Raw genomic sequence first — 17,325 nt, 5'->3', positions numbered from 1 at the left:
AATGACCTAATACACACAAATCTAAAGGGGTGAATGAGAATATGTACATAGAAGTATATGGATGAGTGATGGCCGAGCGGCAGTGGTGGACTGGCCGTAGGGAGCACCGGGACATTTCCCAGTGGCCTGAGGGTCGTTTTGGGCTGCCGTGAATAGTCAATTTGACTAGCGATAATATTGCAAGCAGGAATGAGTTGACGGAGAATCCACGTATCAGACGCGACTCTCACTCTCTCGCTGTAGTGTCCCTGCGCAAAAATGACATCAGGTCTCTCCACGGCGCACATAGCAACCGTCTACCTGCTTCTCTACCGATAACATTTTAGACAAGTCGCACGGTGAAATGGACGGTCAGAAAAGGAAAGATGGAGCAGAGAGTAAGAGAATAAAAAAAGAAAAGGCCCTTGCCACAGACGCAGCTAAATGCTGCAAAATAAGCGACATATTCGCCAGTAAGGGACCAGGTCAGTCAAAAACACACACACTGATACACACACGACACCCAGCATGGCTAGCTAAAACACACACACTGATACACACACGACACCCAGCATGGCTAGCTAAAACACACACACTGATACACACACATACGACACCCAGCATGGCTAGCTAAAACACACACACTGATACACACACATACGACACCCAGCATGGCTAGCTAAAATACACACACTGATACACACACATACGACACCCAGCATGGCTAGCTAAAACACACACTGATACACACACACGACACCCAGCATGGCTAGCTAAAACACACACACTGATACACGACACCCGAGCATGGCTAGCTAAAACATACACACACACACGACACCCAGCATGGCTAACTAAAACATACACACACACGACACCCAGCATGGCTAGCTAAAACACACACACTGATACACACGACACCCAGCATGGCTAGCTAAAACACACACACTGATACACACACACACCGACACCCAGCATGGCTAGCTAAGTAGCCTAGCTAATAATAGTGACACAACGGCCGGTAGGCTAAACAGTTTGCACGTCTTACGTCTTCGTGGAGGAATTATATCATAGCAATGAGTGCAACATAGCGATCATAATATGACATTGAAGGCAATATGTTTCAACTAGTAGTAAATCTAGACTATGGACTTGCCAGGACTCGGTCATGACTCATGCCACATAAGCTGGGGAAAGTGCACATACACTGTACAGCGAAACAGGCTACAGTAACGTAACCATAATACATCCATGAACGGAACACAGTGGCCTGTGTGACACAGCACAGGAAATGACAAAGATCATTAACGCCGTTAGTACCACCATTACAAGTTACATTAATATAAGGCTCTGGGAAAAATGAACAAACCTGTTCAACTCTGCTGTCCCCTGTTGATTTCCAGTTTTTAAGATGATTGACGAGAACAGTATCATCCAACCATCGGGTAACTTGTTTCATGCGCATAAAAGGTGAGGGTGAATTTCAGATGTTCACTGCTTGTATTAATGAAGGAGTGGAATCGATTAAGTTCCTCTGCTGTCCCCTGGAATAGATGGAACACGTCATCAATGAAGACATTTACAGAGCCTGATGAGGTGCTAGAATGGATTGTTAGGGCTGACAATCACATTCTTCTCTAACAACCCCACATACAGTTTGGCATAATAAGATGCTATTTTTAAACTACAATGACCACATTTGTTCTTTGTTATTATGAAGGTAATTTGTGTCAAATGTTCTTTTCCCCACTCATTCACCCCATCTCTTTACATTGCTTATGCATATTCAGTGGCCTGACTGCATCCAGACTATGTCAAAGGCCCATCCTGGTAGATCTGAACCTAATGCAGCTTGGAGTGATCGGATGACAGAAGTCACATTTAGGTGCCAGGTGTAACTGAGGCCATAGATGCTCCATATCCATTACTTTGAGTGTTTTATATAATATGACTAAATGTGTTTCTGTGTTGCAGGGACAGTCAAGAAATGGAACAGCAAGGCCACAGAACATGACATAAGCAGAGCTGTAGGAGACCACCTCAAGCCCCTGGTAGAGCTGGGGGTGGTGTTTACCACTCCACCACGCCTTCAGCAGGCTGGAAAAGTGGGATTGATACTGTTTTCATACTAAGATGGACCAAGAGTCGGTCATTGGGTTAATTTGTTGAAATCAAATCAAGCTTTATTTATACAGCACATGTCAGACATGGATGCCACACAATGGCTTCACAGGAAGAAAAACAATGAAAATAAAAAGAAATATTTAGTACACAAACATGAGGATAAAAAACATAAGATTAACTGAAAGACTAATGAGCATTGTAAGGAAATGCCATTGAATAAAATATTAATTGGAGGCAAAATCCAACCCAAAATAAAAGGTTGTTTTTTAGGAGGGGCTCTGAAAGACACTATGGGGCTATCCACTGAAAGTTGAATAGTAACAACAACTGGGACCTAAAAGACACCCACCATGAGACCCACCAAATCTGCCCAAGAAGAGGAAAACAAAAGAAAAACCCACACCAAACTTAAAGACAGGAAACAAACCAAAAAGGCGGAGCAACTAAAGGTGTTGACTCTCCACATCTATCAAGACAACTGGATCACTGGGCCAGACACTCTTAAATAGAACCTGGACCAGCTCAGGTGAAACACCTTCCCACTAACGAGATGGACAAGCCAGCACAGGTGTAACACATACTGACTAACGAGTTGACACCAATCAGTGCGTCCTAGGTGCTAACGAGCTAGACGTGCTAACGAGTTATACGCGCTAACGAGCTAGACGGGCTATACGTGCTAACGAGCTATACGCGCTAACGAGCTATACGGGCTAACGAGCTATACGTGCTAACGAGCTAGACGTGCTAACGGGCTGTACGTGCTAACAAGCTAGACGGGCTAACGAGCTAGATGTGCTAACGGGCTGAACGTGCTAACGGGCTATACGTGCTAACGGGCTATACGTGCCAACAATTAAAAACAAGAAAAACACATTTCTAAATGATAATATACAATCAAAATATTTTTTTTTAATCCTTTTTCTTACTATAGAATCCTAAAACTCACTAGCTTCTAGAACTCTCGTGTTCCAAAAACTCACTAGCTTCTAGAACTCTCATCTTCCAAAAACTCACTAGCTTCTAGAACTCTCGTCTTCCTAAAACTCACTAGCTTCTAGAACTCTCATCCCCTTGGAACCCAAACAAAACTCATCTCCAATACGGAAAAACGTGCAGTGAAAATAAATTGTAATGCACTGACAAAACACAAAACTTTTTGACTGCCCACCCTTGAGACAATCAGCAACCAAGTTGTCCTTACCACGGACATGTCTGATTTCAAGAGTAAACTCCTGCAATATCCGTAGTAACTTTCCACCTCACTGCAGAGCTTCTCTCTCTTTTCAGGGTTCACTAGATAGGCATGTTGTTGGATCGGGGCCCAGTCCCCAATGTCATGCTCTAGTACATTTGGTTTGGCACATGTGAGAATATACCCAGATATTCTAAAAGCAGAGCAACAATGTCAATATAATTGTACCAAAAATTGTCAGTTGGTAGCATAAATAATTATGATTACTAAATCTTACATGAATATTAAACATGAAATATAAAAACCAAATGTACACCCCTTTGTTAATATGTATTAGCAATAATTCACTTAATGGTGAGGCATAAAATGTATCTTTTGTCAGGCTTAATGTTTGAGTCATGCTTCTTCAGTAGTGGAATAAAGACAATTAGTACTTGAATGTTGTAAATAAATACTGGAGTGATGTAGGATTGTTCATATAATTGATTATAGACCAATTTATTGTACTGCGACTATGTGTATAGGCTGTAAGTATGTTGAAATTAAATTGTTTTCTTTTCAACTTTCAACTAAAACCAAACTTATATTGTACATCGGGCATAGTCTTATTTTCAACGACATTGTGCTAGGTGAGATATCCCCAATGTCACAGTTTAAACGTGTCCAAATCAATAGTCCAAATGCAGAAACAGTTTGTGATAAATTGAAAACCTAAACATAAAATGTAATACATACACAAACATCTGCCACAATAATCATATTACTTGTATTATTTAAAACAAGCACCTTATAAAACTGTACAAGCACCAAAAACGCTGTTGTTTTGACAAGTAGCAATAAATCACTAATATCGATTAGGGGGGAAATCAGGTTGTACGTGCTGTTGAAACTAACACAACTAAAAAATAAACATATGGAAATGGGAGATGTATTTTACCTCACTAGAGGACAACCTGAAGAAGACAGTCAGCAACATTTTGGAGTGATGCATTTAAATGTAGGGGTCACTAAACAAAGGAACACAACACTTATTTGTCATCACTCATTAATATCATGTTGAAATCAATTGTAGACAGGAGGGAGATGAGGTTGCACGTCCTGTTAAAACTAACAGCTCAAAAACCACATGGAATCTGGGAATAATGTGTACATCCCTGGTTAGAGGACACTTTATAGAAAACAGCTAGCTACATTGTGAAGTGTTACATTTTGATTCCAGTGGGTCACCAACCTGGTAAACAGCTAGCTACATTGTGAAGTGTTACATTTTGATTCAAGTGGGTCACCAACGTGGTAAGTGTAACACAGCTCTTTTTTTGTTAGTCACTTTTTGTTAAATCTCATAAATAGTACTCTTCCATTTCAGAGCCTGGATTTTCCCCCTGAGGATAATATCCATATCATGCTGAAATCAATAGAACAGGGGACAAACTTTTAGGGTTCTACATTGTGACATCATTAAAATACTCCTACTACAATGTTAAAACATTCTACATTTTATTTCACTGATATCATGAAACAACTCCTTCATGAATTTTCTGATGTTTAATCAGAGATCTTTTATCAGAGTAACTCTTCCCACATTGATTACAGCTATGAGGTTTCTCTCCTGTGTGTGTTCTCTGATGTGATACCAGGCTGTTTGACTGAGTAAAACTCTTCCCACATTCAGTACAGCTATAAGGATTCTGCCCTGTGTGTGTTCTCTGGTGCAAAGTCAGCTGGCTAGATGTAGTAAAACTCTTCCCACACTGATCACAGCTGTAAGGTTTCTCTCCTGTGTGTGTTCTCTGGTGTATTGTCAGACGACCAGAGGAAAGAAAACTCTTCCCACAATGATCACAGTTATAAGGTTTCTCTCCTGTGTGTGTTCTCTGGTGTACTATCAAGCTGCTTGAGTGAGTAAAACTCTTCCCACATTGAGTACAGCTATAGGGTTTCTCTACTTTGTGTGTTCTCTGGTGAGATTTTAAATGTCCTGACGAAACAAAACTCTTTCCACAGTCAGAGCAGCTAAAAGGTTTTTCTCCTGTGTGGATTCTCTGATGTCTTTTAAGATCTGCCGAGGAGGTGAATCTCTTCCCACAGTCAGAGCAGCTAAAAGGTTTCTCTCCAGTGTGACTTCTCAGGTGTAGTTTCAGTGAATCTGATCTTAAGTAACTCTTCCCACAATCAGAGCAGCAGTGACTTTTAGTTTTGGGTCTCCGCTGGTGTTTCTTGACTTGTTTTGATCTGGAGAGACTCTTCTCTTTCTCGTCAGCATCATGTTGTTGTTGAGGCTCCCCAGAGGATCCACGATAGTCACGTCTCTCTCCTGTGTGAAGGTCAAAGTCAGATAGATGATTAAAGGCCCACAACAGTAATAAATAAATAATAAATAATAATAAATAATTAGTAAAAATAATAAATCACAGAGGTAACATCGATGAGTTATATATGTATAATATTATATATGTATATATTATACATATTATATATGTAGGCTAGAAAGTTATTACAGTTGCTGAACCCCTGAGCAGTGTGCCAGACGACTCTGTTGCCAATATATATAGGCCCCTTTCTAAAATGGCCGCCATATATGTACAGTTGAAGTCGGATGTTTAAATGTATTTTGGCTAAGGTGTATGTAAACTCAGTTGTTCACAATTTCTGATATTTAAAATCCTAGTAAAAATTCCCCAGTGTTAGCAGGTCAGTTAGGATCAACACTTTATTTTAAGAATGTGAAATGTCAAAATAATAGTAGAGAGAATTATTTAATTTCAGCTTTTATTTTCTTTCATCACATTCCCAGTGGGTCAGAAGTTTACATACACTCAATTAGTATTTGGTAGCATTGCCTTTAAATTGTTTAACTTGGGTCAAACGTTTTGGGTAGCCTTCCACAAGTTTCCCACAATAAGTTGGGTGAATTTTAGCCCATTCCTCCTGACAGAGCTGGTGTAACTAGGTCAGGTTTGTAGGCCTCCTTGCTCGCACAAGCTTTTTCAGTTCTGTCCACAAATTTTCTATAGGTTTGAGGTCAGGGCTTTGTGATGGCCACTCCAATACCTTGACTTTGTTGTCCTTAAGCCATTTTGCCACAACTTTGAAAGTATGCTTGGGCTCATTGGCCATTTGGAAAACCCATTTGCGACCAAGCTTTAACTTCTTGACTGATATCTTGAGACGTTGCTTCAATACATCAACATAATTTTCCTACCTCATGATGCCATCTATTTTGTGAAGTGCACCAGTCCCTCCTGCAGCAAAGCACCCCCACAACATGATGCTGCCACCCCCGTGCTTCACGTTTGGGATGGTGTTTGTCGACTTGCAATCCTCCCCATTTTTCCTCCAAACATAGCGATGGTCATTATGGCTTAACAGTTCTGTTTTTGTTTCATCAGACCAGAAGACATTTCTCCAAATAGTACGATCTTTGTCCCCATGTGCAGTTGCAAACCGTAGTCTGGCTTTTTTTATGGCGGTTTTGGTGCAGTGGCTTCTTCCTTGCTGAGCGGCCTTTCAGGTTATGTCGATATAGGACTCATTATACTGTGGATATAGATACTTTTGTACCCGTTTCCTCCAGCATCTTCACAAGGTCCTTTGCTGTTGTTCTGGGATTGATTTGCACTTTTCGCACCAAAGTATGTTAATCTCTAGGAGACAGAATGCGTCTCTTTCCTGAGCGATATGACGGCTGCGTGGTCCCATGGTGTTAAATACTTGCGTACTATTGTTTGTACAGATGAACATGGTACCTTCAGGCGTTTGGAAATTGCTCCCAAGGATGAACCGGACTTGTGGAGGTCTACAATTGTTTTCTGAGGTCTTGGCTGATTTCTTTTGATTTTCCCATGATGTCAAGGCACGGAGTTTGAAGGTAGGCCTTGAAATACATCCACAGGTACACCTCCAATTGACTCAAATTGTCAATTTGCAGATCAGAAGCTTCTAAAGCCATGACATCATTTTCTGGAATTTTCCAAGCTGTTTAAAGGCACAGTCAACTTAGTGCATGTAAACTTCTGACCCACTGGAATTGTAAAACAGTGAGTTATAAGTGAAATAATTTGTCTGTAAACAATTGTTGAAAAAATTACTTGTGTCATGCACAAAGTAGATGTCCTAAACGACTTGCCAAAACTATAGTTTGTTAGCAAGAAATTTGTGGAGTGGTTGAAAAATGAGTTTTAATGACTTCAACCTAAGTGTATGTAAGCTTCTGACTTCAACTGTATATATGTACACGCACACTACCGTTCTAAAGTTGTCACACTTAGAAATGTCCTTATTTTTTAAAGAAAATTACATTTTTTGTCTATTAAAATATCAACTTGATCAGAAATACAGTGTAGACATTGTTAACCTCTCTTGGGTAGGGGGCAGTATTTTGACGTCCAGATGAAGAAGGTGCCCAGAGTAAATAGCCTGCTACTCAGTCCCAGAAGCTAAGATATGCATATTATTAGTAGGATATTATATTAGTTGTGGATAGAAAACACTCTGAAGTTTCTAAAACTGTTTGAATGATGTATGTGAGTATAACAGAACTCATATGGCAGGCAAAAACCTGAGAAAAGATCCAACCAGGAAGTGTGGAAATCTGAGGTTTGAGGTTTTTCAAGTGATTCCCTATCCAATATACAGTGTCTGTGGGGTCATTTTGCACTTCCTAAGGCTTCCACTAGATGTCAACAGTCTTTAGAACATTGTTTCATGCTTCTACTGTGAATGGGGAGAAAATAAGAGCGCTTGGAATCAGATGACTGAGAAAATGACATGAGCTCAGTGGCGCGCGCTCCCGTGAGAGTTAGCTGTGTTCCTTTTCCTTTTTGAAGACAAAGGAATCGTCCGGTTGGAATATTATGGAAGATTTATGATAAAAACATCCTAAAGATTGATTCTACATGTTTCTACGAATTGTAATATGACTTTTCATCTGAACAAACTGCGCAAGCACAGTGCATTTGGATTACTTGACTGAACGCGCGAACAAAAAGGAGGCATTTGGACATAAATATGGACTTTATCGAAACAAATGAACATTTATTGTGGAACTGGGATTCCTGGGAGTGCATTCCAATGAAGATCATCAAAGGTAAGTGAATATTTATAATATTATTTCTGAGTTTTGTTGACTCCATAAAATGGCGGGTTTGGTTTTGTGACTGAGCGCCGTACTCAGATTATTGCAAAGTGTGCTTTCGCTGTAAACCTTTTTTGAAATCTGACACAGCGGTTGCATTAAGGAGAAGTGTATCTATAATTCTTTGAATAACAGTTGAATATTTTATCAACGTTTATGATGAGTATTTCTGTAAATTGATGTGCTCATTCACCGGAAGTTTTGGGAGGCAAAACATTTCTGAACATTACACGCCAAATGTAAAATTGGGTTTTTGGATTTAAATATGAACTTTATCGAGCAAAACATACATGTATTGTGTAACATGAAGTCCTATGAGTGCCATCTGATGAAGATCATCAAAGGTTAGTGATTAATTTTAGCTGCATTTCTGGTTTTTGTGACGCCTCTCCTTGCTTGGAAAATGGGTGTGTGGTTTTTCTTGTCTAGGTGCTGTCCTAACATAATCTAATGCTATGCTTTCACCGTAAAGCCTTTTTGAAATCAGACAGTGTGGTTAGATTAATGAGAAGATTATCTTTAATATGGTGTATAATACTTGTATGTGTGAGAAATTTGAATTATGAGATTTTTGTTGTTTTGAATTTGGCGCCCTGCTATTTCACTGGCTGTTGGCGAGGTGCGACGCTACCGTCCCACATACCCTAGAGAAGTTAATGTTGTAAATGACTATTGTAACTGGAAACAGCTGATTGTTTATGGAATATCTACATTGGCGTACAGAGGCCCATTATCAGCAACCATCACTCCTGTGTTCCAATGGCACGTTGTGTTAGCTAAAAAGGCTAATTGATCATTAGAAAACCCTTTTGCAATTATGTTAGTACAGCTGAAAACTGTTGTTCTGATTAAAGAAGCAATAAAACTGGCCTTCTTTAGACGAGTTGAGTATTTGTGGGTTCGATTACAGGCTCAAAATGGCTAGAAACAAAGAACTTTCTTCTGAAACTCGGCAGTCTATTCTTGTTCTGAGAAATGAAGGCTATTCCATGCGAGAAATTGTCAAGAAACTGAAGATCTCGTACAATGCTGCGTTCTACTCCCTTCACAGAACAGCGCAAACTGGCTGTAACCAGAATAGAAAGAGGAGTGGGAGGCCCCGGTGCACAACTGAGCAAGAGGACAAGTACATTAGAGTGTCTAGTTTGAGAAACAGATGCCTCACAAGTCCTCAACTGACAGCTTCATTAAATAGTACCCGCAAAATGCAAGTCTCAATGTCAACAGTGAAGAGGTGACTCCGGGATGCTGGCCTTCTAGGCAGAGTTGCAAAGAAAAAGCCATATCTCAGATTGGCCAATAAAAAGATTGTTAAGATGGGCAAAAGAACACAGATACTGGACAGAGGAACTCTGGGAATTCATATGTAACTCTGTGTTGTTGTATGTTGTCAAACTGCTTTGCTTTATCTTGGCCAGGTCGCAATTGTAAATGAGAACTTGTTCTCAACTTGCCTACCTGGTTAAATAAAGGTGAAATAATAAATAAATAAATAAATATGCTCCTGGGAATTCAAGCTACTACTACTTTACCTCTATAATAAATGGAAAATCTAAATACAAATGACATATTTTCTCAGGCATTTATTTTGTCGATGTATCGAAACCGTACCGTCACACCACTGTGCCGTATGGTACCGAACCGTGAGTTTTGGTGCGGTACGATACCGTGACACCACTGTACCGTTCGGGATGGTTTTGATACATCGACTATACACACACACTACCCGTCAAAAGTTTTAGAACACCTACTTATTCAAGGGTTTTATTTTTACTATTTTCTACATTGCAGAATAATAGTGAAGACATCAAAACTATGCAATAACACATATGGAATCATGTAGTAACCACAAAAGTGTTAAACAAATCAAAATATATTTTATATTTGAGATTCTTCAAAGTAGCCACCCATTGCCTTGACAGCTTTGCACATGCTTGGCATTCTCTCGACCAGCATCATGAGGTAGTTACCTGGAATGCATTTCAATTAACAGGTGTGTCTTGTTAAAAGTTAATTTGGGTAATTTCTTTCTTTCTTAATGCGTTTGAGCCAATCAGTTGTGTTGTGACAAGGTAGGGGTGGTATACAGAAGATAGCCCTATTTGGTAAAAGACCAAGTCCATATTATGGCAAGAACAGCTCAAATAAGCAAAGAGAAATGACAGTCCATCATTACTTTAAAGACAAGAAGGTCAGTCAATGCGGAACATTTCAAGAACTTTGAAAGTTTCCTGTGGCAGTCCCAAAAACCAACAAGCGCTATGATGAAAATGGCTCTCGAGAGGACCGCCACAGGAAAGGAAGAAACAGAGTTACCTCTGCTGCAAAGGATAAGTTCATCAGATTTACCAGCCTCAGAAATTGCAGCCCAAATAAATGCTTCAGAGTTCAAGGCACATCTCAACATCAACTGTTCAGAGGAGACGAAGTGATTTTTTTATTTTACCTTTATTTAACTACCGTAAATTCTGGACTATAAGCCGCAACTTTTTTCCAACGCTTTGAACATCGCGGCTTAAACAATATATGGACAATATATGGATTTTTCCCACTTTCAATTAAAAATAATTAATAAATAACATTCTGTGACATGCTCAGTTTTTTGGCGGCATGAAGCTTTCATTAGACCAATGAAATTGCCGAACGGGTTAAGGTCAAACAACTTTTTTGTTTACTGTTTAGATTAAATCGAGCGCTCTCAAACTTCCCATCATTCTGATTACGGTAGTCGTTTTGTCACCCTCATCATGGCAAAGGCACGGAGAAATGCATATGATGCAGCTTTCAAGTTGAAGGCGATTGGTCTGGCTGTTGGAAAAGGAAATAGAGCTGCTGCACGGGAGCTTGGTCTTAATGAGTCGATGATAAGACGTTGGAAACAGCAGCGTGAGGAATTGACTCAGTGCAAAAAGAGAACTAAAGCTTACTGCTATTTTTTTATTTTTTGTTACAAGCCGTGTTTCATTAAAGCCTATTTATTTTTGTTACAAGCCGTGTTTCGTTAAAGCCTATTTATTTTTGTTACAAGCCATGTTTCGTTAAAGCCTGTGTAAAGTTAATTTGTTTCAATGTACAGGTAGGCACCTGTGGCTTATAGACATGTGCGGCTGCATGGGTTCAAAATAAAAAAATGTTTTTAATTCAGTGGGTGCGGCTTATATTCAGGTGCGCTTAATAGTCCGGAAATTACTGTAGGCAAGTCAGTTAAGAACAAATTCTTATTTACAATGACGGCCTAGGAACAGTGGGTTAACTGCCTTGTTCAGGGGCAGAACGACAGATTTGACCTTGTCAGCTCGGGGATTCGATCTAGTAACCTTTCGGTTACTGGCCCAACGCTCTAACCACTAGGCTACCTGCCGCCCCCAGGCCTTCATGGTCGAATTTCTGTAAAGAAACCACTACTAAAGGACACCAGTAAGAAGAAGAGACTTGCTTGGGCCAAGAAACACGAGACCGGTGACAATCTGTCCTTTGGGCTGATGAGTCCCAATTGAAGATTTTTGGTTCCTACTGCCGTGTCTTTGTGAGACGCAGAGTAGGTGAACGGATAATCTCTGCATGGGTTTGGAATGAGTTTGACCGTAGAGTGAAGGCAAAAGCAGCCAACAAGCGCTCAGCATATGTGGGAACTCCTTCAAGACTGTTGGAAAAGCATTCCAGGTGAAGCTGGTTGACAGAATGCAAAGAGTGTGCAAAGCTGTCATCAAGGCAAAGGGTGGCTACTTTGAAAAATCTTAAATCTATAACACTTGTTTGGTTACTACATGATTCCATATATGACAATAGTTCCTCAATGTATTTAAAAAAATAAAAAAATCCCAGCTCTACTTGACTTTGACTGAAATAGGTGCCAGTACTGTTTATATATTAGGAGCTCCACTATACTGTTGATCTGATATTCTATAAGAGGAACAGTAGCTCCACTATACTGTTGATCTGATATTCTATAAGAGGAACAGTAGCTCCACTATACTGTTGATCTGATATTCTTTAAGAGGAACAGCAGCTCCACTATACTGTTGATCTGATATTCTATAAGAGGAACAGCAGCTCCACTATACTGTTGATCTGATATTCTATAAGAGGAACAGTAGCTCCACTATACTGTTGATCTGATATTCTATAAGAGGAACAGCAGCTCCACTATACTGTTGATCTGATATTCTATAAGAGGAACAGCAGCTCCACTATACTGTTGATCTGATATTCTATAAGAGGAACAGTAGCTCCACTATACTGTTGATCTGATATTCTATAAGAGGAACAGCAGCTCCACTATACTGTTGATCTGATATTCTATAAGAGGAACAGGATGTGGATATGAAAACCATAACCGGCAAGCAGATTGGTAGAAATTGTCAAATAAATTGCCATTGGCTAACGGTAGCTAGGCTAGGGGTTAAAGGTTAAATTTAGGAGTCAGGTTAAAGGGATTGGGGAAGGGTTAGCTAACATACTAAGCAGCTAGGTGGCTAACGTTAGCTAGGCTAGGGATTAAAGGTTAAATTTAGGAGTCAGGTTAAAGGGGATAGGGGAAGGGTAACATTCTAAGCAGTTGTAAAGTAGCAACCAAAAAAATTGTAAGTAGTTTAAAAGTTGACTGTGATGAGATTCGAACTCACAACCTTTGGGTTGCTAGGCGTTTCGGTTTACATCAATAAATGCTCTCTTCTCTAGACTTTCATTTTTTGTTTTGAGAGAAAAGGGGTTCCATCCTTCCTGGTATTGGATCCCTCAGGGCTAAAGTAGTGGGATGGGCTGGTATTGGATCCCTCAGGGCTAAAGTAGTGGGATGGGCTGGTATTGGATCCCTCAGGGCTAAAGTAGTGGGATGGGCTGGTATTGGATCTCTCAGGGCTAAAGTAGTGGGATGGGCTGGTATTGGATCCCTCAGGGCTAAAGTAGTGGGATGGGCTGGTATTGGATTCTTCAGGGCTAAAGTAGTGGGATGGGCTGGTATTGGATCCCTCAGGGCTAAAGTAGTGGGATGGGCTGGTATTGGATCCCTCAGGGCTAAAGTAGTGGGATGGGCTGGTATTGGATGCCTCAGGGCTAAATTAGTGGGATGGGCTGGTATTGGATCCCTCAGGGCTAAAGTAGTGGGATGGGCTGGTATTGGATCCCTCAGGGCTAAAGTAGTGGGATGGGCTGGTATTGGATCCCTCAGGGCTAAAGTAGTGGGATGGGCTGGTATTGGATCCCTCAGGGCTAAAGTAGTGGGATGGGCTGGTATTGGATCCCTCAGGGCTAAAGTAGTGGGATGGGCTGGTATTGGATCCCTCAGGGCTAAAGTAGTGGGATGGGCTGGTATTGGATCCCTCAGGGCTAAAGTAGTGGGATGGGCTGGTATTGGATCGCCTCAGGGCTAAAGTAGTGGGATGGGCTGGTATTGGATCCTTCAGGGCTAAAGTAGTGGGATGGGCTGGTATTGGATCCCTCAGGGCTAAAGTAGTGGGATGGGCTGGTATTGGATCCCTCAGGGCTAAAGTAGTGGGATGGGCTGGTATTGGATGCCTCAGGGCTAAAGTAGTGGGATGGGCTGGTATTGGATCTCTCAGGGCTAAAGTAGTGGGATGGGCTGGTATTGGATGCCTCAGGGCTAAAGTAGTGGGATGGGCTGGTATTGGATTCTTCAGGGCTACAACAAAATATACGGCCATTTTGATAGTGGGAGTGTAACTGTGTTACCTTGCCCTTTAATTCAACAACTGCACTGTGAGATTGTGTTTTTAAAGACAGTACTTACTGGTGTTAATCCGATCTCCTGTCTCTTCATCTTCCAATGTGACAGTTATCTCTCCCTTCTCCTTCACTCCAAGAACGGTATCCTCTTCTTCTTTCACTGTAACATCCTCCACTTGTTTTGTTACTGTAATATCCTCCTCTTCCTTCTCCTCTTTCACGACAACGTTCAGCCACAGACCTTCTTTCTCCGTCCAGCAGACCTCCTCCTCCTCCTCTTCTTCAACAGGAGGCGAGTAGCTTGGTGAACTCATGGTCGGGGATGTTAGCTAACAGTTAGCTAGCTAGGCTAATGCTAACTCAACCAGCCAACTACGTTAGCTAGCTAGGCTAATGCTAACTCAACAACCAGCCAGCTACGTTAGCTAGCTGGCTAATGCTAACTCAACCAGCCAGCTACGTTAGCTAGCTAGGCTAATGCTAACTCAACCAGCCAGGCTAATGCTAACTCAACCAGCCAGCTACGTTAGCTAGCTAGGCTAATGCTAACTTAACAAGCCAGCCAGCCAGCTACGTTAGCTAACTAATAACAATAACAACGTAAATACACAATGAAATTGTATAATTAGCTAGACGACAGAAGTGTGTTGAAAACACTAAATACTAATATACATTAAAACGCGTTAATATTTCGGCTAGCAAGCTACCGAGGAGGCTGACCAGTTTGTCAATGAACTATAAAATAACGTCGCTGGGTTGTCACTAGTTACCACAGCCACAAAGTCAGAATTGGCTACGGTAAAAAAAAAAAAAAAAATTGAAATTTGTATTTTCTTTTTTGGGTCTTAATTTAAATTGTTAACGGTTAGGTATAAGGTTAGTAATGTGGTTAAGAAAGAAACAAAAAAAAAAATCTTTTTTTTTTTTTTTTAGAAGAGAGGTTGTAGAAATGGGCGGGGTTTAGCCGTCATTATGTCTTTGTGACTGTGGTAACTAGTGAGGACCGAATAGCTTGTTGTTGAAGAAGGGTCCCGTCGACGAGCGCCTGACACCCGGGGAAGACCTGCCTGAAAGACCCACATCGCCGTCTGCTGGCCGGAGTGTGTAACGCAGTTGAGGGGAAAGTTTTTTTTTTTTTTTTTATGTATATATGGACACGACTGACTACAATAACAGAACAGAATAAAAAATGTTTTTTAATTTTTTTTATTTAACCTTTATTTTACCGGGAAGGGCTCATTGAGATTTAAAATCTCTTTTTCAAGAGTGTATTTCACTCTCTCTCTCTCTCCCACACACACACACACACACACACACACACACACACACCACACACCTTTCCTTGGTATAAACATGGGAAGGGCTACAGAATCAGTGTTAAGTTCAAGACAGCCAATTAGAGTCAGTCATGATTCAATGATTCAGTGATACCATTGACTCAGTTATCCCATTGATTCAGTGAATCAGTTATACAGTTTATTCAGTGACTCAGTTTATTCAGTGATTCAGAGATACCATTGACTCAGTGACTCAGTTTATTCAGTGACTCAGTGAATCAGTTTATTCAGTGATTTAGTTGTTCAACCTTTCCTCGCGACTGACTCCAATAAACGGTTCAGTGGTCGCTAGGCCGTCCAGCTCTTCTCCAGTTCCACCAGTTCCATGCCTTCACAGTAGGACCGAGGACGCAGCGCCCTCACCTGGACAAACAAACAAACAATAGTTTGCCATCTCTCACTCTCTTCCTCTTGCTCTTTCTGTCTCTCTCTCTTCTCCCTCTCTATCTCTGTCACTCTTTTTCTCTCTCTGTCACTCTTTCTCCTCCCTCTCTCCCTCTAGTCCTAATAGGTTGTAATCTCTAGGTACCTCCCTCTCTCCCCCCAGCCCTAATAGGTTGTAATCTCTAGGTACCTCCCGCTCTCCCTCTCTCCCTCTAGTCCTAATAGGTTGTACTCTCTAGGTACCTCCCTCTCTCCCTCTAGCCCTAATAGGTTGTACTCTCTAGGTACCTCCCTCTCTCCCTCTAGCCCTAATAGGTTGTAATCTCTAGGTACCTCCCTCTAGCCCTAATAGGTTGTAATGTGTAGTTAACTCCTTCCAGCCCTAATAGGCTGTAATCTCTAGGTACCTCCCTCTCTCCCTCTAGCCCTAATAGGTTGTAATCTCCAGGTACCTCCCTCCTAATAGGCTGTAATCTCTAGGTACCTCCCTCTCTCCCTCCAGCCCTAATAGGTTGTAATCTCTAGGTACCTCGCTCTCTCCCTCCAGCTCTAATAGGTTGTAATCTCTAGGTACCTCCCTCTCTCCCCCCAGCCCTAATAGGTTGTAATCTCTAGGTCGCTCCCTCTAGCCCTAATAGGTTGTAATCTCTAGGTACCTCCCTCTCTCCCCCCAGCCCTAATAGGTTGTAATCTCTAGGTACCTCCCTCTCTCCCTCTCTCCCTCTAGTCCTAATAGGTTGTACTCTCTAGGTACCTCCCTCTCTCCCTCTAGCCCTAATAGGTTGTAATCTCTAGGTACCTCCCTCTAGCCCTAATAGGTTGTAATGTGTAGTTACCTCCTTCCAGCCCTAATAGGCTGTAATCTCTAGGTACCTCCCTCTCTCCCTCTAGCCCTAATAGGTTGTAATCTCCAGATACCTCCCTCCTAATAGGCTGTAATCTCTAGGTACCTCCCTCTCTCCCTCCAGCCCTAATAGGTTGTAATCTCTAGGTACTTCCCTCTCTCCCTCCAGCTCTAATAGGTTGTAATCTCTAGGTACCTCCCTCTCTCCCCCCAGCCCTAATAGGTTGTAATCTCTAGGTCGCTCCCTCTAGCCCTAATAGGTTGTAATCTCTAGGTACCTCCCTCTCTCCCCCCAGCCCTAATAGGTTGTAATCTCTAGGTACCTCCCTCTCTCCCTCCAGCCCTAATTGGTTGTAATCTCTAGGTACCTCCCTCTCTCCCCCCAGCCCTAATAGGTTGTAATCTCTAGGTACCTCCCTCTCTCCCTCCACCCCTAATTGGCTGTAATCTCTAGTTACCTCACTCTCTCCCTCCTACAGCCCTAAAAGATTGCAATCTCTAGGTACCTCCCTCTAGCCTTAATAGGTTGTACTCTCTAGGTACCTCACTCTCTCCCTCTAGCCCTAATAGGTTGTACTCTCTAGGTACCTCACTCTCTCCCTCTAGCCCTAATAGGTTGTACTCTCTAGGTACCTCACTATCT

The 17,325-nt window shown here is 41.5% G+C and overlaps 2 protein-coding genes across 3 annotated transcripts in view; both read right to left on the bottom strand.

Annotated features, from left to right (window-relative positions):
• Positions 1–2,131: 2,131 nt before the first annotated feature.
• Positions 2,132–14,886, bottom strand: LOC106595271 (uncharacterized). Its single transcript, XM_045690498.2, has 2 exons — positions 14,182–14,886; positions 2,132–5,612 (listed from the first exon to the last, which is right to left on the bottom strand). The coding sequence occupies exons 1-2, from the start codon at positions 14,429–14,431 to the stop codon at positions 4,810–4,812; spliced, it is 1,053 nt and encodes a 350-aa protein (XP_045546454.2). The 5' UTR covers positions 14,432–14,886; the 3' UTR covers positions 2,132–4,809.
• Positions 14,887–15,559: 673 nt separating this feature from the next.
• Positions 15,560–17,325, bottom strand: part of LOC145859372 (uncharacterized) — a 92,066-nt gene continuing 90,300 nt past the window's right edge. For both annotated transcript variants that reach the window (XM_082958457.1, XM_082958458.1), the window contains exon 9: positions 15,560–15,817. In XM_082958457.1, coding sequence (XP_082814583.1) covers positions 15,743–15,817 — 75 coding nt within the window. In that variant the 3' untranslated portion in view covers positions 15,560–15,742. The remainder of the gene's footprint in view (positions 15,818–17,325) is intronic.

The sequence above is a fragment of the Salmo salar genome, chromosome 12, assembly GCF_965601325.2.
Source record: "Salmo salar chromosome 12, fSalSal1, whole genome shotgun sequence".
Lineage (NCBI taxonomy): Eukaryota > Metazoa > Chordata > Actinopteri > Salmoniformes > Salmonidae > Salmo > Salmo salar.
This window is presented reverse-complemented; position numbering and strand designations above follow the sequence as displayed.